General features: G+C 40.6%; 1 protein-coding gene across 6 annotated transcripts in view; it reads left to right on the plus strand.

The window, feature by feature from the left end:
• Positions 1-24,821, plus strand: part of LOC149544673 (acyl-CoA thioesterase II) — a 313,792-nt gene that overhangs the window by 211,920 nt on the left and 77,051 nt on the right. For 3 of the 6 annotated variants that reach the window (XM_089795239.1, XM_089795238.1, XM_089795242.1), the window contains exons 14-15: positions 15,790-15,837; positions 15,994-16,095. In XM_089795239.1, the coding sequence (XP_089651365.1) occupies positions 15,790-15,837; positions 15,994-16,095 (150 nt within the window). The remainder of the gene's footprint in view (positions 1-15,789; positions 15,838-15,993; positions 16,096-24,821) is intronic. The other 3 variants (XR_016355064.1, XM_089795241.1, XM_089795240.1) reach the window with 1 other exon arrangement.

The raw sequence follows: 24,821 nt of genomic DNA on the forward strand, positions 1-24,821 counted from the left end.
AACTCACCACCAACCACAATATGCACCTGAACTGGATCTAGGGCTGGTGTGGTTTGAACATACTCCAACTCCACGGTCACCTCATCTAATCGTGATTGTGACTCCTGAAGAGCCAATTGAGTACACTAAAGAGAGTCCACTGTCACCTCAAGCTCTTGGGTGAGCTCAACCACCTCCTCTTTCTCTAACAATGTCTCATAATAGATGCTTCCCTACTCTAGAAGGTAATCCTTGTCAGCAACTAGTTGCGAATAGTTATGCTTCAAGATCTTGATAGGCTCTCGAAGTGCATGAACCTTTGCTAGAGAAAGAGTACTATCACCATGCTCATCAGACATAGGAGCACCCCAACTAGATGAAGCCAACATCTGATGGATCACATAATAATGCTCGAAAGCTGAAGAGATGTCACTTTCATTCACCTTCAATTGATTGGTCACATGATGCCTTTGTAACCCTTGTGTCCTATGCAAGCTCTTTGTCTCACTAATTGCATTGTGATAGGAAACCGAATCAAAACTACTCACCACAACATCACTCATTGCATGTGTGCTATTGTCCCGACACAACACTGCATCTGAGATACAACTACTATATACCTCAATCAACTCCTCATTTGAAGTAGTGAAAGCCCTTACAATATCAATATCCCCACATGTCTCAACTTCCACCTCAAAAGATAGATCCTGTAAACACTGATCTTGGGACCCATCCAATGTAATGATCTGACCCATGCAACTACTCTTAACAAACTTTCTCGATATGGTAATCAGGTGACAAACTGTACACGATTCTAGAGGGCAGTGTTGTAATGTTGGAGAGATGTACGGATGCCAACTGGAGGTTGTACGGTATCTGTGAGAATGTACGATGTGCTGGAGTGGAGAGGTAGTTATACACTACGGTTGTGAAGTTCGTACAATGGACAATGGAGTTAGTACAGTGGACAGTGATATCCGCATGGTGGGCAGTCCGTATAGGGAAGAGGCACAAGGACCATATGGTTGTGAAGGCTGTATGGTGTGTGTATGGTGGACAATGGAGTCTGTATGGTGGACAGTGTAGTCTGCGCGGTGGGCAGTCTGTATATGGAAGAGGCACAAGGGCCGTACGGAGGAGGGAGGCATGGCGCAATGGCTGTACGGTGGAGGGAGGCGTGGCACAATGGCTGTACGGTGGTGAAAAGGGTCAAAAGAGAGATGGAGGGGTGGCATACGGAGTCAAGGTCAAGTAGGTCGTATGGTAAGCCATACACTGAGTAGATGGAGGGTGTAAGGAAGGTACTAGGGTTTGGTGAATGGTCTGTGGAAGAGTAAAGGCTGTGTGGGCTATGAGGGGGACATATGGAAATGTCTAGATACCACATAGTAGGTGTTTGAGCCACAACAATGAATGAAAATATGTTCATACAAAACACAAGTAGATCAGACACAATAATAGAAACTTGAATATGAATAATGCCTTCAATATATGTTGAAAGATGGTGCTTCGATTTGCTAGAGTCAAGTGAAGTGTTACAGCCGACGGAATAAGGTGAGGGTTAAATCCCATTGAAACTGGATAAAACCAAATAGGGAAGGTCTTTCACTTCTGAAATGGCGAACAATAGAGAACTCCAACAGGAATTTGCAATGTAGAGAAAAATAATCCAAATTGCATGCCTAAAGACTACCTACAAGCCGTGCTTAAATACCCGTTGGGAAACTTTACGAGTGTACAAAGATATTTGACGGTGACAAACTACGGAAACAAAATAAAAATGGGTCCGAGATATATTAAATCAATCGGCCCATTAACAATAGATTGATAAATTTTTTATTTTATAATGGGAACATTATGGTCCTCTCATCCCAAATTTTGCTTGTCCTTAAGCAAATGCAACGCCGGGTGCTGGAGAATGGCTCACCCTCTCACGTTGCATCGTCCAATGCATTGTGTTTCCAATGCACCAAATATTCCTTCATAGTGCAGTTCTGCAGAGTCTTCTCACAGACTTCGATGATCTCGACTGGTTCCAATATGAGCTTGCCTTCTTCATTGAGTGGTGGAAAGTCTGTGCCTACCATGACGTTCTGCCCTACGGCCTTCTTTAGGCATGAAACATGAAAGACGTTATGAGTACAGCTTCCCTTCGGAAGTTCCACCTCATAAGTGACTTCACCAATGTGACAAACTACACGATAGGGGCCGTAAAATCATGGCTTCAATTTTTCTTTTCCCTTTTCCTTCAATGAAGATTGTCGATTTGGCTGGAGCTTGAGATAAACTAAGTCCCCTACTTCGAAACTCCTCTCCATTCGGTGTTTGTTGGCGTACATATTTTGTTGATTTTGTGCCCATTTCAAGTTTTCCTTTAGGTATCGTAGGATCTCTTGTCCCTCCTGAAGCAAATCCCACGCCCTTGGTGCGCGTCTATCTCCCAACACCGTGTCGATGAAGGAGAGGGGTTCGTACCTGTACAGAGCTTTGAATAGTGCCATCCCGATGAACATGTGATATGTGGTATTGTAACAATATTCTCCTAGGTGTATCCACTTTACCCACACCCATTGTTCTGTTGAGACATAGTTTCGAAGGTAACCTTCGAGCCACTTGTTCACAATCTCCATTTGTATGTTTGTCTGAGGGTGGTAACTAGTACTTGGTGACAATTCTGTCCCTACTAATCGAAACAATTCTGCTTAGAAGATACTGATGAATTGCCCATCCTGATCACTGACAATGTTTTGGGGTAACTTGTGCAGACGAAAGACTTCTCTAAAAAACAGATTGACAATTTGTGTAGCCTGAAAATGTGAGGGGACGGCGAAGAAATGTGCATACTTTGTCAATCTGTCAACCACCATGAAAATAAAATCCTTTCTGTTCACCTTGGGAAGCCCTGTTATGAAATCCATCGAGATACTTTTCCACTTATGTTCTAGAATTGGCAGCGGTTGCAGTAATCCGGTTGGTGGAGTATGTTTGGATTTGTTCTGCTCAGAGTAACGAGAATCGCGCTGAAATTGCGTGAATCGCCGATTCAGCGATCAGATTCATGCACGCCGATTTTTTTGGTGTCGGAAATCGTGATCGGCGATTTCATCGGGTGAATCGCATGTATCGGCGATTCACTCAAAAAATCGCCTGAATCGCCATTAGAAATCGCCAAAAATCGGTTGGCAGCAGCAAGCATGTTTAGTTGGAAATAATAAAAAAATCACTTATGTTTTTTGCTTTCTTTTTTACCTTTCCTCTTTGTTATAACCCTAAAGGGCCTTCTAATTGTTAAGCATAACTAGAAGAGAGGAGAAGAGAAAAGAAGAACCATAGGTTATTAAAAAAAAAAAAAAAAAAAAAGACGACAAATAAAAAATGTTTAGAATGCATAATGGATGATGCCCAAGGGAAGGGAAAGACATAATCAGGTAGTAAAACATCAGCGGTTCCCAGAAAGAGTGTGGGATCAGAAGAAAATCACAAAAACACTGTGTTCCATGTAGTTTTGTGTGAGTTTCAGAGTGCTAATTTGGTCTTGGCAGCGCCCCTCGACCCCGCCCTGTATCGCAACAGGGAGCGCGCTTGGGGCGCTGCCCCAGGACCCCGTGAGGGCGCTGCCCCTCGACCCTGCTGGGGGCATTGCCCCCTAGACCCCTAGTTGCTGCGGTTATCAGTCATGGAAAGTCTGACCAGTTGATGAGACTTGAAGCTGTTGCAGGCATGGAGTGTCTGTGGTGGAGAGAACAACAGAGCAAGCCTTTCTAGAGGGGTGATATGCTTTGAAGCACTTGGAGTAGGAGTTGGATGTGAAGTTGTCTTATAAAAACTCTTTACCCCATGTGGTAAACACAAACTTCCATGTTTATATATGTTAAGTTTCAACTTCTATTTGATGATGTTAGAGTGTGTTTAAGTTATATTCAATAAAGGGTGCATGAAATAAGTCTTAAATTGTTAAAATCTCTACATTTAAAGGGTTTTTTCAAATTTGCCAATTCATTGCCGATTCACCCCCAATTCACGATTCGATTCAGCCGTGCCGATTCCGATTCTCGTTGCTTTGGTTCTGCTGGCAGACTGCGCATTCTCTTACATACTGCAACACATCCCCTTTAAGTCCTTTCCATGAAAACCTCTCTCGAAGACTTCTGTAAGTTTTGAGGAAACTCGAGTGCCCTACCAAGGGTGAGTCGTGTACTTCCTTCAAAATTTTCTGCTTCAATTTGGATTTCGACACTAAAAATATTCGATTCTTATAGTAGATGATGTTATCTACCACTTTGTACCGATCATCCTGGGTGTTACCATCCATTAGCTCGTAGGCAAATGTGTTTTTGGAATATTCTACCAACAGATGTGCCTTCCTGTTAGTTGAAATCTGGTTTAGTAAGCAGATGGCGGGTTTCTTGGACAAGGCATCTGTAACCACATTGTTCTTCCCTTTCACATATTCAATGTCAAAAGCAAAAGCCTGAACCTTGCTTACCCATTTGTGTTGCCTCTCGTTCAAGTCTCATTGCTCCAGAAAATATCTCAAACTGTTGTGATCCGTACGAATGACAAACTTGGCACCCACCAGATACTGTCGAAACTTGGTTAGTGCATGTACGATTGCCAACATTTCTTTGTCATAGATGGAATATAAGCATTTCGTTTGTGTAAGCTTTTTGCTCTCATAATCTATGGGGTGTCTATGCTGCATCAGTATTGTGCTAATGCCTTCTCCAGATGCGTCATGCTTCGGAATGAGTGGTTGAGTGAAATCAAGTGATACAAGTACGAGACAGGTGCTCATTGCCTCTTTCAGTTTATCAAAAGTGAGTTGTGCCTTTTGATTCCACTGGAAAGACCCCTTCCTTGTTAGAACCGTTAAGGGTGCATTGAGCTGAGAGAATCCTTTAACAAACTTTCGGTAATAATTGCACAATCTGAAAAACTCTCGCAAATTCGTGAGTGATTTCTGAGGAGGCTAATCAAGGACAGCCTAAATCTTCTCTTGATGAACTTGAACTCTATATTTATTGACAACATGTCCCAAGTAAAATATTTCTATCATACCGAATTCACACTTGGATTGCTTGGCGAACAAAGTCTGCTCCTCCATGATCCTTAGGACTTCATCTAGATGCTTTAGGTGCTCCTCCCATGTCCTACTATAAATAAGATCATCAAAAAATACCAATAAGTACTTATGCAATTGTTTGTTGAAGATGCGATTCATGCATGATTGGAATGTAGTAGGTGCATTTGTTAATCCGAACGGCATGACAGAAATTAATAATGTCCGTAGTGGCAATAGATGGCCGTCTTTTCTACGTCTTCCTTATGCAAATCTGATGGTATCCGGAATGGAGATCTGTTTTTGAAAAATAGACTGCACCATGTAATTCATCCAGCAACTCATCTATCCTTGGAATGGGATATCTATTCTTTATTGTTTTTTTGTTCAACGCATGGTAGTCCACACACATGCGCATCATCCTCTCCTTCTTCTTGACTAATACTATTGATGACGTGAAGGGGCGAGAACTGGGATGGATCCATCCTTTCTCCAACAGTTCCTGAATAGTCTTTTCGATCTCATGTTTGAATTTCTTGGGATGTCGGTAGGGTGTGGTTATGACAGGCTTGGCTTCAGCTTCCAACTCGATAGTATGTTCAAACCTTCGATGAGGTGGCATGCCAGGGGTAATGTCAATGAAAACTTTATCATGTTTGCTCAAAATATTCTAGAGATCATCATCTTCAGAAGGTGTCCGTTGTCCTTTTATAGGTTCCATTGAGAGAAAACAATGTGCAACCTACACAATGTCATCACACCAAAAAATTGCTTGCATCCGATGTGCAGAAACTTCTTTCAGACCTTCATTTGCCATTCCGCAGAGAACAACCTTCTTTCTATTGACAATAAAAGTGAAGTCCATCCATTTGAAACTCTGAGTGTATTTATCAAGTGTCTCCATCCACTATATGCCTAGGATAACCTCCATATCATCAAGATCCACTATGAAGAAATCTTCGGTCACCTTGTGATTCGCCATTGTGATACTTTGTTGAGGAACAAGGTATATGTAGTGCAGGAGAGTCCCTCCGGCAACCTTGACCTGAAATCCTGCGTCCGTCTTCATAGGTAGTTCTCTTCGCTTCACTAGAGATGAGTTTATGATGTTTAGAGTAGCTCTGGTATCAAGCATTACCATAACCCTTTGTCCTTGAAGGGTTCCTTGTATGTGAAACACCGAGCACCTTGGGCTACTAGCCAGGGCAATAGTTTTGCTACATCGTACCAAAGCTGCAATTCTTTTTGTACGGTTTAAACTAACAATGTTGGTGTCGTCGTGATGTTTGTCTTCGGCGAGTGTTTCTTCCTATTCGTCCTCATCATCGGACACAACCTCAATGTAATGGATCTTCCCTTTTATGAAGCATCTATGGCTAGGCTCCCAAGGTCCCTTGCAATTGAAACACATTTTCTTCCTTCAAAGCTCTTGTCCAGTGGCTTCGTCCAATGAAGGCTTCTTGGGCGGAGGTTTATTATCACTGTCCCTTGGAAACATCAGTGGTTTGAAATGTGAGTAATTTCGCAAGGATGATGATGCCATGTGTTGTGCCTTCTTAATGGCCTCCGTCAGGTTGGCAGGATTGAACCCCCTTTACCCAACCTTTCAGTGGTTCTGTCAGTCCCTCCATGAAGAGCATTATCCATCTTCTTTCAGAAATGTCCGTGACCAAAATAGAGAGTTTATGAAATTCCGCAATGTACTAGTCGACTGATCCAATTTGTGTTTGTTGTGCCAAATCTTTGAAACTAAGTTCCAAATCTTTGAAACTAAGTTCCGGATCTTTACCATCAAGTTGATCTATTAATCTCTCATTGATTTCCGCGTAAGTGTTAATTTGATCATGCCCTAGTGTGATGGTGTTGTGATGTCACCATTCATGCGCAACTCCCCCAGGTGCAATGCCGCAAATTTAATTGCTTCTTCTAGCATGGGATTAAGCTGGAAGTAAGTATAAGCCTTTATTACCCATGTTTGCGCAGATATGACTTAAGTCCATCATCAATACCATGGATAGGACTAGCAGGTGATGTACTAAATATAGGTACATATGCATCATGCACACCTGTTGAGGAAAAGTCAAGCCTTTTCGTCGACCTTCTAAAGGCGGAAACCATATACTTTGCTGCCCTCTCGACCGTCTCTAGCTTCAACAAGCTCTCTGCCATTCTTTGTTGACGAAGTTTAAGTTTCTCCATGCTCTCTTGCGAAACTTCCTCATTACTCCACCGACTTCTAGAATTGCCAATCCTCCTATGTAGGCCCATGGCTAAAAAAAACTATAGTGCTGGTCACTCCAAATATAAAAGTAGAACTGAAGTAAAATAAAATAAAAATTTCCAACCCCATAGGATGGCAGGAAACCACTCTGATACCACTATAATAACTCTCAATAGGTGATAGCTTAATTAAACATTAATTTACCTTCACAAGATAAATGGTTTGACATTTCGTCAAACACTTTTCATGAAATATCTATCTCGCTGTCTTTTATCTTTAGATTACTTCCGCTTGCTCATAATGGTTCAAATTTAGTTTAGACGCATGCAAATGGTTATTAGATGTCTAAACAAAGAAGCTGAAGTACAAGTGCAAATGCAATTTTTTTACTGTTTACATACATACATATGATTTCAGCCTGTGAAATGTGCATCTATAGCCAATAGACATTTATACAAACAGTTGGCATACAATCTAATGACTGAAACACATAACTACAACTCATGAAATTTACAATTAAATGAAGAACCTGTAGGTGAGTGCTGTAGATATCAAGTTGCGAAAAATTTGAATGAGGAACAACGTACAATAATATGCTCCCTCCAACTTAGGCAGATCGTAGTTAGCATGTAATAGATGCTACCCCAATAAAGAAAACGTCAAACTTGAAAGGAAAACGCAGGTCTGCTACTTATAATTTCTATCTCCAAACCCTTTCGAATCAGACCAATTCACTCACTAATATCAGCTTCTCTTACACAGTTAATATAGTTGAGAAGACAAATCAAGTTGCTATACTTCAGCAGCACTTTGCACTACCAATTTCAGACAATCTTTTTAATGTTCTACACTTGTAATGCTCCTTTATCAATGTACCAACCCTGAGTTGAGGCAGTATGATTATGTGTAGGCAAGACTTGAACTAAGGCCCAATTAGTGAGGTATGGTGAGCAGAAGGAAGGAGCCGTATGGTGGTATGGCCATACGGTGGCAGGGTAGGCTGTATGGTTGAGGGGAGAAAGGGGCCGTACGAGAGGATGCAGATATCGTACGAATGATGTAGAGGTCGTATGTGTAGGTGTAGTGAAGGATGGTGTACGGAGAATGGAGCTAGAGCTGGCTGTATGGGTGAAAGCCGTACGGTGGGGTATGACAGGGATGGCCGTACAGACTATAGTGTGTAGGCTATATAGACTATAAATGAAGGCCGTACGGGATGCAAGGAAGGTCGTACGGTTATTGAAGGCCGTACAGGATATTATGGAGGATGTCGATGTGATGCAAGGTGATAGGGTACGATAAGGGAAATGCAAAGCAGTTTAATGACGCAATATGTAATAAAGTTGCAATATATTTAACACAAACAACTTGCAGATAACCAGACACCAAATAGATACACTCCTGTGGCAATCAATTATTCCACATATAAGATGTTCTGATTCTCCAGATCTGAGCCAAGTACACAGACGAAATAGGGTGAGGGTTGAATCCCACCGAAACCGCATGAGCCAAATAGGGAAGGTTTTTCACTTCCGAAATAGCGAATTACAGAGAATCCCCAACAGGAATTCGTAGTACAGAGCAAATATAATCCAAGCATGCTTACAGACTTCCTACAAGCCGTGCTTAAATACCCATTGGGAAAATCTTTCCGAGGGTGTACAAAGATAGCCAACAACGACACAAACTACGAAAACAAAAATAAAAATGGGTCTGAAATAAAATAAATCAATTGGCTCATTACAAAGATTAAATTATTATTTATTTTATAATGGAGACATTACAGTCCTCCCATCCCAAAATTTGCTTGTCCTCAAGCAAGTGCAATGTCGAGTGCTAGAGGATGTGCTCGCCTTCCCACGTTGCATTGTCCAATGATAGGTGTCGCCAGCGTACCAAGTATTCCTTCACGGTGCAATTCCATAGGACCTTTTCATGCACTTCGAGAATCTCAGTAGGTTCCAGAATGAGCTTCTCTTCCTCATTGAGTGGTGGAAGGTCAGTAGTGACGGTGACATTTTGCCCTATAGCCTTCTTGAGACAGGAAACATGGAAGACATTGTGAATGCGGCTACCCTCCGGAAGTTCTAGTTCGTACGCTACCTCACCAATGCGACGAATTATGCGATAGGGACAATAAAAGCGTGGCTTCAATTTCTCCTTACCTATTCCTTTTAATGAAGACTATAAAGACTGTCGGTATGGCTGAAGCTGGAGATAGACCAGATCTCCCACTTCAAAACTTCTCTCTATCCGGTGTTTGTCAGCGTACACCTTCTGTCGATTTTGTGCTTGTTGCAGATTCTCTTTCAAGCTCCTTACTATGTCCTGTCCCTCATGAAGCCAATCCTTTGCCCCTGGAGTGTGACTCACCTAGAATTGTGTCGATGAAGGAGAGGGGTTCGTGCCTGTATAGGGCTTTGAATGGCGCCATCCTGATAGACATGTGATAAGTGGTATTGTAGCAATTCTCCACTAGATGAATCCATTTTACCCACGCTGCTTGTTGTGCCGAGACATAGTTTCGAATGTAGCCTTCGAGCCATTTGTTTACAATCTCAGTTTGACCGTTTGTCTGTGGGTGGTAACTCATGCTCGGTGTTGATTCTGTCCCTACCATCCGAAAGAATTCTGTCTAGAAAATATTGATGAATCGTCCATCCCGATCACTGACAATGTCTTGGGGTAACCTGTGTAGGTGAAAGACTTCTCTGAAAAATAGATCAGCGACTTGTGCAGCCTGAAGGTCCGAGGGGATGGCGAAGAAGTGAGCATATTTTGTCAATTTGTCAACCACCACGAAGATGCTGTCATTTCCGTTTACCTTGGGAAGACCTGATATGAAGTCCATAGATATACTTTCCCACTTATGTTCAGGAATAGGCAAAGGCTGTAGCAGCCCAGCACGAAGAGTGTGTTTAGACTTATTCTGTTGGCAAGCCATACATTCTCTTACATGTTGCAACACGTCCCCTTTCAGTCCTTTCCATGAAAATCTCTCCCGAATGCTTCTGTAAGTTTTAAGGAAGCCGGGATGTCCAACTAGAGGTGAGTCGTGCACTTCATTCAGGATCTTCTGCTTCAGTTTGGATTCTGGCACCAGGTATATCCGGTCTTTATAGTAGATGATATCATCCACCACCCTGTACCGATTGTCATGGATGTGGCGATCCATTATCTCACAGGCAAAAGTATTCTTGGAATATTCTACTAATAGTTGTGCCTTCCAGTCAGTTGAGATCTGGTCTAGCGAGTAGATGGTGGGTTTTCTGGACAAGGCATCTACATCAACATTGTTTTTCCATTTTACATATTGAATGTCGAAATCAAAAGATTGAACTTTGCTTACCCATTTCTGCCGCCGTTCGTTCAAGTCCCGCTGCTCCAGGAAATATCTCAGACTGTTGTGATCCGTACGGACGACAAACTTGGCACCTACCAGATACTGCCAGAAATTGGTTAGTGCATGTACGATGGCTAACATTTCTTTGTCATAAATGGAATAAAGGTGTTCTACTGGTGGAAGCTTCCTACTCTCATAGGCGATGGGGTGTCAATCCTGCATCAGAACCGCTCCAATGCCCTCCCCGGATGTGTCGCATTCCAAAATGAATGGGTGAAGTCAGGCAGTGCATGAACCGAGCAAGTGCTCATGGCCTCTTTTAGCTTATCAAAGGTGAGTTGTGCTTCTTCGTTCCACTGGAAAGCCCCCTTTTTCGTTAGATTTGTTAGAGGTGCACTGAGCTAAGAAAATCCTTTGACAAATCTCCTATAGTAAATGCATAGTCCAAAGAATCCTCACAGATCTGTGAGTGATTTTGGGGGAGGCCAGTTGAGGATAGCCTGAGTCTTCCCCTAAAACACTTGAACCCCATATTTACTGACAACATGCCCCAAGTACAATATCTCTTTCATACCAAACTCACATTTGGATTGCTTGGCGAACAGGGACTATTCCTCCATGATATTCAGAACTTCATTTAGATGCTTCAGGTGCTCCTCCCATGTCCTGCTATAAACAAGATCATCAAAGAATACCAATAAATACTTACGCAACAGTTTGTTGAAGATGCGATTCATGCATGATTGAAAGGTAGTAGGTACATTGGTTAGTCCAAACGGCATGACCAGGAACTCATAGTGTCCGTAGTGGCAGCGGAAAGCCATTTTCTCCACATCTTCTTCCCTCATTCGGATCTGATGGTATTCGAAATGGAGATTTATTTTTGAAAAATAGACCGCGCCATGTAGTTCATGCAACAGCTCATCTATTCGTGGGATGGGATACTTGTTCTTTATTGTTCTTTTGTTTAGCGCGCAATAGTCCACACACATGTGCATCGTTCTGTCCTTTTTGACCAACACCACAGATGACACGAACGGGCTAGAATTGGGACGGATCCATACTTTCTCAAGCAATTCCTGAATCATTCGTTAGATCTCATCCTTGAATTTCTTGGGGTGGTGGTACGGTGTGGTTATAATTGGTTTTGCCCCTGATTCCAATTCGATTGTGTGTTCAAACCCCCGTTGAGGTGGTATGCTAAGAGAATATCCATGAAAACCTTTTCATGCCTACTTAAGATGTCCTGGAGTTCATCATCTTGTAGAGGTGTTCGGTGCCTCTTTATAGGTTTTGCCGAGATAAAACAATGCGCAACCCACACAATGTCATCGTGCCGCAAGATTGCCTCCATCTGATGCGCGAAAACTTCCTTTGTCCCTTCATTTGCCATCCCTCGGAGGACAACCTTCTTTCCGTCAACCACAAAAGTGAAGTCCATCCGTTTGAAACTCTGAGTGTACTCATCAAGGGTCTGAATACACTGTATGCCAAGAATGACTTTCATGTCACCGAGGTCCACCATAAAAAAGTCCTTCGTCACCATGTGATTCGCCATTGTGATGCTCAGCTGAGGAACAAGGTGCGTGCAGGACAAGAAAGTCCCTACGGCAACCTTGACTTGAAAGTCTGCGTGTGCTTCCGTAGGGAGACTTCTTCGCTTTACCAAGGATGACTTTATGAAATTCAAAGTAGCTTAGCTATCCAACATCACCGTAACCCTTTGTCCTTGAAGGGTACCCCGTACACGGAAAACTGTACACCTCGGATTGCCAGCCAATGCAATGGATCCTCCGTGTTGTACCAAGGTGACAATCCTCTCTGTACGGTTTAAATTGGCCATGTTGCTGTCAGTGTTAGGTTGGTCTACTTCAATTGGCATTTTTTCCTGTTCGTATTCGTCCTTATCATCAGACACCACCTCGATGTAATGGATCTTTCCTTTTCCTAGGCATCGGTGGCCAAGCTCCCAAGGGCCCTTGCAATTGAAATACAATTTCTTCCTTCAAAGTTCCTATCGGGTAGCTTCATCCAATGACGGCTTCTTGGGTGGAGGTTTGTCCCTCGAAAACGTCGGCAGTTTCGAATGTGAGTGACTTCGAGAGGATGAGGTTGATGCTGACGACGATGCCATACTTTGTGCCTTATTGATTGCTTCCAACAGGGTAGACGGATTGAATCCCTTTCCCCAACCCTTCAGTAGTTCTGCCAATCCATCCATAAAGAGCACGACTCGCCTTCTTTCGGAGATGTCCGTGACCAACACAAAAAGTCTCTAAAATTCCCCAATGAACTGATCTACCGATCTAGTTTGCCTCAGTTGTGTCAGCTCTTTGGAATTGAGCTCAGGGTCTTTCCCATCAAATCATTCTATTAATCTCTTCGTAAATTCTACATAGGTCTTTATTTGATCATGCCTTAATGTGATGGTGTCGTGGTGCCACCATTCGAGTGCAACTCCCTCCAAATGCAACGTGGCAAATTGGATAGCTTCTTCTGGCATAGGATTCAGTTGGAAGTAGGTATCGGCTTTCATCACCCATACTTGTGCTGAAATGGAACCCGATCCGTCAAATGGAGACAGATTCACCTTACTCAATTTTCTCCTGAGATCATCATTAAAGTATCCTCCTCTGTTTCCGCCTCCTGAGTATCTCATTCTCAAATCTGCATAGTCTTTGTGGGAAATGTTCTCTCCAAGACTTGCATTCCTCTAGTCCTCCCTTATCTCTTCAAAAGTTGTGAGTCTCTCTCTGTGATGTGGTTGCGTTTGTGGCGGGAAGGTCAAGAGCGTGCTGGTTGAGAGTGTGCTTTACCCGTTATTGAGTCCGCGTTGTGACCATTTTGTTCCCTAGATATTTTGTTCTCCGCTAACTTCTTGAGAGTTCCTTCCATGAGTCGTTGTGTGTCAGTGATTTGTACTTGATTCCGGGCAAGTTCCCTTAGAAGTGCCACAAGTTCTATGCTCGTCGGTTCCCGTTCGTCAGCCATTCAATCAAAGGAATGTGTCCTTCTCCTCTTCCGGCTATAAACTCTCATTCGTCGTCCACAGGCTGGCAAGATCAAAGAGCTCTGATACCACTTTAATGTTCCACACCTGTGATGCTCCTTTATCAATGTACCAACCTTAAGTTGAGGCCATACGATTGAGTATGTGTAGGCAAGACTTGAATTGAGGCCCAATTAGTGAGGTACAGTGAGCAAGAGGAAGGAGTTGTACGGTGGTATGGCCGTACGGTGGCAAGGCAGGCTGTACGGTTGAAGGGAGAAAGGGACCGTATGGGAGGATGCAGATACTGTATGGATGATGCAGAGGCCGTACGTGTGGTTGCAGTGAAGGATGGTGTACGGAGAACGGAGCTAGAGCTGGTCGTATGGGTGAAAGCCATACGGTGGGGTATGACAGGGATGGCCATACGGATTGTAGTGTGCAGGGCGTATGGACTATAAATGAAGGCCGTACGGGATGTAAGGAAGAAGGTCATATGGTTATTGAAGGCCGTATAGGATATTATGGAGGATGTCGATGTGATGCAAGGTAATAGGGTATGATAAGGGAAATGCAGAGCAGTTTAATGATGCAATATGTAATGAAGTTGCAATATATTTAACACAAACAACTTGCAAGTAACCAGACACCAAATAGATACACTCGGGTGCCAAACAATTATTCCACATAGAAGATGTTCTGATTCTCCAGATTCGAGCCAAGTACATAGATGGAATAGGGTGAGGGTTGAATCTCACCGAAACGGCATGAGCCAAATAGAGGATGCCTTTCACTTCCGAAATGGCGAATTACAGAGAATCCCCAACAGGAATTCGTAGTACAGAGCAAATATAATCCAAGCATGCTTACAGACTTCCTACAAACCGTGCTTAAACACCCATCAAGAAAATCTTTCCGAGGGTGTACAAAGATAGCCGACAGCGACAAACTATGAAAACAAAAATAAAAATGGGTCCGAGATAAAATAAATCAATCGGCTCGTTACAAAGATTAAATTATTATTTATTTTATAACGAGGACATTACAATCTTCCACTATACTTCAGCAGTGGATAACAAATCCTCAGAACAAATCCTCATACTTCAGCAAGGGCACAAACTTCAAAACTTCAGAAAGCCACAAAGACAACAAAAGAAAATAAATATTTAAGCGTGATTTTTCCAATGAAATGAGCTCATATTTATAATGCCATGGTTGATAAAAGTTTCCAAAAGAATTCAACTTTTGAAATTGTGAAAGTTTCCCAAAAGAAGTCAACTCTTGAAACTTTCCTACTTAACTCTTTTGGCAACATTTAATACTTGGCTTAGGCATAATATTAATGAAATAAATGGCCCCTTCCAATGATGACTCAACCCTCAAGTGATATTATAAAATTATAACTTTATAATAAGTCATATAATGATTTAATAATAATTTGGCCTCTAAAAATATTATAACTTCCAAAATACTCTTCATTTAAATATGTCGTCTTAAATAGGAGTCACACCTATTATTTCTCCATGTGACCAAGTGCACTTTTCAAAAATAGAAAGGGTCCATCTCAATCAACACCCAACTTACCACAAATAGTAAGTTCAGAAAACTAAGCCTAAATGAAGTCCGATTTGAGCCAAATGAAGACCAACCTGTAACTTACTGAATTGTGGAGAAGATAAGAACTTCCCAAGCCAAGCCACTGCCTCTGAAGACTCTCTATCCACAATAATTAGGCTACAAGGATCACAATAATAGGCTAATCTCTCAAACTCTGATATTGGCAAAAATGGAGAAATTACATCGTTGGTGAGATGCATTATGATTCTAAGCCATCTCAAACTGTAATCTGGAAACATATTGCACATCGTCTTTTCTAGAGTGTAAATGAATGTTTCCTTTTTTTGTCACAAGTGATTAAATGATTTCTGTGATCCAAATCTCTAGTCAGGTTGTTGCTTCTAAATCATGAGATTTGTCATTGAATAGTAGAATATATCATCATCTTGTTTGATTTTCTGGATAGACTGGATCATGAGCAATGTTTTACAGATTACGTGATCAGTAATATGGTTTGTGCTCTATGTCAGGGCTAGACCTTGATTAGTTTAGTGGGTTGAAGTTTATGTAATATCTTCAAGTGGACTTTTCTAGATTAATTACTTTAATCTTACATTAAATTCACGCATGACACTTTGTAGGACCCAATACCATGGATGTATACAGATTCGAGACAACTTAAGTATGAGGTGTTTTTTACAATCTGGGCTTGAGCTTCAACAATCCATTCATTGTTGGACATAAATTGTTTAGATTTGATCAATTGGATTGATTGATGCTGTTCATATTTCTCACTAGAAGACAGTTCAGATTGTTACTAAATATAATTTTTTTTTCTATTGCAGATGTGTAGCAGCTTATGCCTCTGATCTTATCTTTTTGGATACCAGCCTGCGTCCACATCACAGAGATGGGTTAAAGATATCGTCACTCAGTCTGGATCACTCGTACTGTCGTTGACTTTTTTTCTTTTCTCCTGATGATTGAAGTGCAAACAATTTATTGACATTCTGGTTACTGATAAAATAAGTTTTAAAAAAAAAAACTGCATGTGAACTTTTATTAAACAATATACAATGAAAGGACTGTTGACCAAATAATTTATCGAACGGGAATATATGTTTATGTGGGCATGTATGTAGGAGCTGTTTGTTCAGTGCTGATCTGGCTTCCAGTAAAATATCAAAGTAGTAAAATAAAATGTTATTACATACCCTTGTTTTATTTTCTTTGATATAGTTTCTTCTTTGTCAAGAGTGTGTGAGGCCATTGCATCCTGCATGCACCATGCATTCTGATTAACTTATGGCATATGCCTTCGTTGTTTTAGCATCATTCAAACCCATCTAACTATGTTGTTGACACTCATTTGGCAAGAAATTTTTGGGGTTTATGGACTTTTTGCCTAATTTCCTATATGGATAATGGAAGGGTCACCAGTTGGAGAAATCAAACTTGTTTCCTCTGGCCATTTTTTACATTTCCTTCAAATTTTAAATTTTCTTTAGTGGTTTTCTGGGTACTAAAACTTTTTTAATTTTATGGGGTTGAATATATGATGCACCTTTCAGTTGATTGTTACAATTACCAAAGTTATTCTCAAGAAACCTCATGCCTTACATTTCTAGCATGCGATATTATCTTATTCTATTTTACTTCTTTAAATAGTGATACCAACATATGCTCCACTCAGTTTCAGGGACTGCGACGTTTTAGGGGACAAGGATGTGTTTTTGGTAAGAATACAATTCAGGGCCAATTTTTAGGGAACAGCTATTAAAAAATAGGGTGTAGAGAGAGAGAGAGAGAGAGAGAGAGAGAGAGATCATAACATTGACAAACCATTCACCATAGACATTCTAGAAGCTCAAAATAATGAAATTTAACAAAATTGAAATGCTCTTATTGTCAAAATATGGTGTACATATAGAAAAAATGCCCAAAGGCTCCAAGTTTCATGCATGAAATGACATGAAATATTTAAATGTAAACTATAGACATGCTATTATAAGTCTACAAACTAAAATAATAATCCAAACCAATTATTGGTGTCCAAATACATGGCTGTCTATAAACAACATACAGCAGGTCTTAGAATCAAAATGAAAATTAGAATGAGCATTAGTGTCACTTGTAGTGGGAGGATGAGGGTCTTCCTCATCAATAGAACCCAAAGCGATCGTAGAGGTGTGTCATCCTCTTCAACCTGCATTGTATTCTCAATAATAACATGCCATTACTAAAAACTCTACCTAAACACTCTGCCAACCCTATAGCCACAATGCAGAATGACCACTAACTTCTTTGATATTTTAGATGTAAAGTTGTTCCTATTGACTGATTGGATGAAGCTTTATTTGGACCAATGCCTCTTTGCAACAAAGGAAATCACAACCTGTTAAAAAGGACGAATGGCGAGAATTCTCAGTTCAGGTGCATACCTAACCATGCCATGTCCACCATCCAATAGGGTCCCTTTGAGATAATGTCACTCTATTCGTCATCGCCTCTAGTATACTAGAGGTTGGACCACAAAGATTGGAAAAGTAAAGTCACTTTCCAAAGTTTACTAACATTATCTCCATTGTACATTTTGAAAGGGCCTTGAAGAAGCCCTTCTTCACTTGAGATGATTACAGGGAGATATTTCTTCCTGAGCCCTACCTTCTTGTGGACTCCTACAAGGCCCTTCTCCTAACCTTTCTAAAGTTCTTCCTATGACCCTAATCTAGAGGAATTCTTTCTCCAATTCCCTTTTCTCCTAATATCTCTCTACCAAGTAGTTACTCTCCACTATTCACCGTTCTCACCTTGGACTTAGTACATTAAGTCCAATTCTAGTTCACCATGCCCATGTTCAAGTCCAATATGGATGGAGGGGCTTGCAATTTACTTGTTTCAACTAAATTTGATGTCACCTTGTTCACATCTTCCATAGTTTTGCAATCAATTTTTCAAACCCTTGGAAATAGGGCGAGTAGCCTTTTTGGCCCAATAAGGCCTAACAATCGGGTTTGTGGACAATAACTTTGAAACTTTCTAAACAAGACCCAAAACAAACTAGCATTCCTAATACCCTTTTTAGAGATCTCAAAGATTTTTAGGGTTCCTGGTTCTCAACTTGTCTGTATAGTGCCTGCCTAGAAATAGGCCTAGATATAAGGGTTTCAAGCTTGTTTATGTTGCAGTGAATTCAATGGATCGAAGCACCACTTCAATGGACTCAACTTGCCTCCCAACTTTGCACATTGGTTCTGTTGGTTCCCAAAACTACAGACTGGAAATCCAAGAGCCTGTCACATCTCCGATAGGAGTTCTTAATCAGTTCTGGCCAATGAACGGGAATACTTCTCAATTCCTTTGCACTTCAGGCTCCGCTACACACAAGCGGGTAAACCTTCGCCTCAAACGCTGGTTGTCTGGTTCAAAGCTTTTCTATAGCGAATTAAAATTTTTGGAGTTCTTTGGCTGGCAAGGTCCTCGAACTTAATTAAAATGAAAACTGGATGTTGGATAATGCTTGAATGTTTTGTATAATTGAATAATAATAAATTTGATGCTTGTAGAAAGAATATATAGATTTTCTGACTTTAATAATAAAAAGACTTGTGCCTCTGCTCATTCGGGCAATAGAGTCAACTTCAGTGAATTATCACGTACAACTATATAATGTTTTACACACTTTACTGCCAACAATTAAACAATCAAGATGTGACAAACCAAATATTATGCAATCTTAAATTAGTCTAGATTGAATTTTAACTCCTCTAGCAGGGAGACAAAATGGACATAGATACAAAAACAATTTAATATTTCACAATATTTGTGATGATCAAATTTAAAACGCTAAATGACCGTGTCTACTTATCCGATACTTAAATTGTATACAGAATTCCAAAAAATAATTGCATAGGATGATTCACTTGTAGTTTAAATCTCCATGCCTTTAATAATAAACAAAAGAATTCTTATTTTATTATTAAAATAAAATAATTGAATTCATTTTACAAAGTCATATTACTGCTTCTTATCCCTCCGTACAAAATATAAAATACTTTCTCCCTGGGAATATGGATGTTCAGATATCTATATTCTTGTCTTCCAAAAAAGAAGATATCTTATTTATATCTTTTAATTTAAAAGTTGTGTCTCTTTAAAAAGAAAAACTCACCTTTATAATTAATAGATCCTTAATAATTCCTATCAAACCTTTTAAAATCGTACCTCTTCATAAAAATATTAAATTAAATGACTGTAGTTTATTTCTTGAAATGAAATAATTTTATTATTCACAGCGCCCGTGATTTTCAAAGGCTTAGTTTTGATTCGTGAGTGCTCATAGGGATCCATGGGTGACTTCCCACAGGGACCCTCCCAATATTGTGCAAACACATCATGTATGAGAAACACCATGGTGTGATTCAATATGAAGATTGCATCTTGATTAATCCTTATTACCTGTCCTTGTCATGTGGTATCCATCCCTTTTCATTATTTTACAAATTGTTAAATCTTCAAATTTCCAACGCTTATTTCTAGATGTTCTATGTTTCTTGGTGCCAGATGTCACTATGAACATATCTGATTCCCATAATGCTTGGCAACAGGACCATTACTTGAAGGCGCTCGGTTTCATTGTCGCATGGTCTCCATGTTTTCAATTTACGTATGGTTAAGGAATACCTATGGGAGATGGTCCACAATGGCTTCATCATTTTTTTGCTGTGTATGGAGGTGTCTCAACACATATTTATATTGCTTTCCCTTACCCGTCAACTGGAGATGGACTTAGCTTCCAAGATCTTCATTTTCTTTCTTTAATATGTTGTTCATAAATATTTGTTCATTGCCACTTCACAGTTTCTATCTGGTCTGGACTACATGTTATTTTTTCTTGAACCAACACTTTCTTCATTCCAAGTCTCTGATATACAAACTATCACAGTTAGGAGAAGTTCATCATATACAGATTCATACTTGATGCTTATTGCCCTTCTTTTAGTCCATCTGATTGACATGATCAATGACACCAATAATTGTTGCCTTACATATTGTTTATACTTTCAACGAGGCTCAACAATTTTTTTTTTTTACCTCATCACAGTGAACTCTATATACTATTATGTGTTTTGTTGATAATGATTTCCAATTTAGGATAGCAGACTGGGTTATCAAATGATGATGGGGTGCCAAGAAGAATGCTATCATATTGATTCAACAGATTTGGGTTAAGTTTGGTGAAATCATTCTACAATCTTGGTTTAGTTCTTGAACGAGATATACATTCATACTAAATGACTATGCTATCGAATTGTTTCCTGATCCATTTCTTGGCAGAATATACAGAACATATGAACCGAAAGGATCTGCTCATGCTAAGGTGCCTTTGCTTGTACATGTATGGAAAACTGAAGCCTACAAACTGAATTCACACCTTCATATCAAGAACAACCACAACACTCACAGGGAATGCTATGAAGACTGGATCGCATGGAGACCAATTTGCATTTATGGAATGATATCATATCAACTGTATTGTTATCCTTCACCGCCACTAATTTCAACATCAATGTACACTCTTAAATCATACCAACATCATTATTAAAATGAAAGTAAATTTTGGGCTCCATCAGTGGCTCTAGTTGGGGACATATGCTCCTTGTGGGCATAATGAGATTCCAGCTATCTCTGGAAGAGCAGACCGAGCATCCATGCTTCACATATTCCAAGGTAAAATTGGGTGGCCCCAGGCCCCCCATAAATTAACACCATGTCTTTCCTCTATCAAACACCTGGTTTTGATCACATAACACTTTGGTTCTCCTAATCATGATATCATACCGTTCCTTAGTAGGATCTGATCCATTAGCAAATGTTTGAAAACAACCATTATTTGCCATATGCCTTTCTTTCATTTCCTTGGTCTGCTGTCCATCTTTCAAATCTGCACTAGGTGAATCATCTTTATAGACAATACATGCTGGCTTTGCTTGATCAACGTGGTCTTTGCCGAATGGAAGCTCCTTTGAGTAACACCTTTGAGCAGTTTTACAAGCATCTTCTTGGACATCCTTCTCCACACAATCTGCCCCATCATCATGCTCAAAAAATTGTGTCTCCTCACAAAAAGGCTTAACTTTATGAAATGCTACTTCACTTTCATCAAGGATCTGATCATATAGTACATTGGGAAAACTTTCAGCACTGTTCTTCAACACATTCTTTTCTTTGTGTAAGTCTGATTTTATCTCACCTTCACATGTCTGATGTACTTCCTGCTGATGGGATGAGCTGAAAGGTATCTCATCTTCTATATGCATATCACAAGTTTCATCAACTTCAAAATCAGACCTGTTATTTTCATCATTCTGCTGATTGATTTGATTGCATTGGAAGTCTTCTTCAAACAATGGATTTGAGAATGTAGTGAATTCAGTTATGTCTTCTATTACTTCTTCTTCAAACAATGGGTTTAGGTACATGGAGAATTCAGGCATACTGTCATTAGAGCCTTCACCCGGATCATCAGATGTTTCATCTAGAAGACTGATTTCTTCATCAACATTACCTTTGGAACTTTCCTCTTGTTCATACATTATATAATGTTCTACTTCATCCTTGCTATATGATTCCTTAGAATGATCATCTCTTTCATCCAATGCCCTTTGAGAATGCACCATTCCATCAACTTGCTCACCATGGTGAATTGAGAAAAAATTTGGACCATTTCGTTCAACACGTTTCTGATATTCCAGCTCTAACAAGGCTGAAATCTCCTCCACACCAAGAGAATCCTCTTCCACATTTTTACATTCATCGTCATCTGTGGGCATGTATGTATATGGAAAACTGAAGCCTACAAAGTGAATTCACACCTTCATAACAAGAACAACCACAACACTCACAAGGAATGCTATGAAGAGTAGATCGCATAGAGACCAATGTGCATTTACAGAATGATATCATATCAACTGTATTGTTATCCTTCAACGCGACTAATTTCAACATCAATGTTCACTCTTAAATCATACCAACATCATTACTAAAATGAAGGTAAATTTTGGGCTCCATCAGTGGTTTTAGTTGGGGACATATGGTCCTTGCGGGCATAATGAGATTCTAGCTATCTCTGGAGGAGTAGACTGAGCATCCATGCTTCACATGTTGCAAGGTAAAATTGGGTGGCCCCAGGACCCCCATAAATTAACACCATGTCTTTCCTCTATGAAACACCTAGTTTTGATCACATAACACTTTGGATCTCCTAATCATGATATCATATTGTTCCTTAGTAGAATCTAATCCATTAGCAAATGTTTGAAAACAACCATCATTTGCCATGTTTATCGCATAGATTAATTAAGAAACACACATAGATAGTGAACCCGAACATGAACAACAGAACTCTTCTTATTATTATTCGCATATGCCAAAGATATTACATTATGCTTCAATCATAAGATGAGTAGAATGCTTCCCGAAGGGGTTATATATACTTTTCGACGAACTTTTCCGAAGGAGTCCGTCGGCCACATACAACATGTCGCTACATAACAAAAACCTTTCCGAAGGGACCCGTCGGGTGATACACAATTTCCTTTCCGAAGGGACCCGTCGACTGATACACAATTTCTACCGATGACATCATCCCCCCCAAAAAGAAAAGTCGTCTCCTGACGACTACAGAACAAAACTCAAACAACTAATACAACAATATTGATCTGCCACATTGCTTTCACATTCATCCCGTTGCATTTATAGCCTTTGCTAACACAATACTGACTCCTCAAGCTGACCTTGATAGCCACCTGTGTTGCTTTCTCTGCTTCCAACTCCTCGGTACCCTGAGCCAAGTGTCGTTGCACTGCCTCCAACTGGATGATTAGCTCCTCCTGAGCTCTCTACGCATCCACCAAGACAGCCTCACGGCCAACACCTACTCTCAGTGCCTCTGGTACATAGAACAGCTCCAAGTCTACTCAACTGGTCACACTTCACAACTGATATCTGCAACGACTGGGGTCCAGGGGGCAACGCCCTTGGCAGGGTCGAGGGGTAGCACCGCCAAGAGCAAATTAGCACTCCGAAACCCACAAAAAAATGCACGAAACACACTATTTCTACAATTTCTTCTGATCCCACACTCTTTCTGGCAACCGCTAGTGCTTCCCCTTCCCTATGGCATCATCTGATACTCATTCTGAGCATTCTTGATTTGTCGACGTTTTCTTTTTTTTTTTTAGAAAACCTCCTGTCACTCTTCTGTGCTACCAATGTACAGCTACACCATACATCCTGCCACCATATCGACTCCTTATGCAATATCCTGTAATGTCCTCCAAAGTCTGAATGCAATAACAGGTAGAAGCCGTACACCATATTTATCATTTATGCAAAATCCGTACACCATATTATACAAAAATCGAATACCATGATATGCAAAATCCGTACACTATGATGACCTCACAACCCGTACACAAAGTTAGACTGAAAATCTGTACAGTAGCTAGACCCCGAAATCCGTACGGTGCTTGTACGGTAGCATCTCCACTTGCTTCAAGAACTGAACAAGGTCGGGGTTCTTGCTTTTAATACTTTGTTCATCATTCGCAGAGACCTTCAAGTACGTACATGTGTGCGCGCGCTTCAGGGGCCCAAATCCATTCACCAATGTACCAAATTGATAGATGCAATGCCTGCTATCGTGTGCAAAACCCATACAATTGTGTTCTCATTCTTACATGAATCATTGCACTCCTATAATCTTGTGACCGGCAGTTCAAGCGCTGAAAATTGCAAAATCCGTGCGGCAGCCTTCTAAGAAACCATACACTGCATTATTGTTATAAAATCTGTACATCACATATTAAAATCCGTATTGTTCCAAGCTCCAGAAAAATTCGTACATTGCCTTCACTTTAGCTTCTTCCAAAATCCGTATGCCGTACGACAAGAGGATGCAAAAACTTGATGAAATCTGTACTACACAAAAATTGGTACAGAAAAAAATCGTATGCTCTTGGCAACTTTATAGTATGGGGAATCCGTATGGTGAGCAGGGTCAAAAATCTGTACGGTCCACTTCTCTCTCTCTTTTTTTTTTTTTTTAAAATTTTTTAAAAAAAAATTTATGAATAGCAAAGTCAGTTTTCCCTTCTATCGTCGCCATCGTCAGTTTGCAACGACGAAGGGGTCGCCCGAAGGCCATTCTGTGACACAGAAGTCTTCCAGCCGTGGTATACCTTCAGCTTCAAGCCATTGACTGCTTGAGGCACTTCCTGTGCATCCAAAGTCCATAATTTTATTGCTCCATTGTCCCCTACTTCTCGGATCTGATACGGCTCGACCCACTTAACTTTGAACTTGCCTGGTTTGATCTCATTCCGGTAGTCGTACTTCAACACCCATTGTTCGAGTTGAAACCTGCTACGCCTGTTCTGTGTCATCTCCATATCGCCGAGTTTGTTCCCGAAGCTTGCTACCATGGACTCCGTCAGCTGCCCCTTCTGTCCATCAATAGCACATTCACTTTGTACTGCTACAAATTTTATTGAACCCTTCCTCTTTGTTGCCTGTGTAGACCGTATCGTGTGTCTTCCTTGCTACCAGTACCTTTCTGCTATATCTGTGGTTTGACGTAATACTTTCTTCTTGTGTGGTCGTATAGTGGAAT

This window comes from Cupressus sempervirens, chromosome 8 (assembly GCF_028749045.1).
Source record: "Cupressus sempervirens isolate cs-2001-9-10 chromosome 8, ASM2874904v1, whole genome shotgun sequence".
Classification (NCBI taxonomy): domain Eukaryota; kingdom Viridiplantae; phylum Streptophyta; class Pinopsida; order Cupressales; family Cupressaceae; genus Cupressus; species Cupressus sempervirens.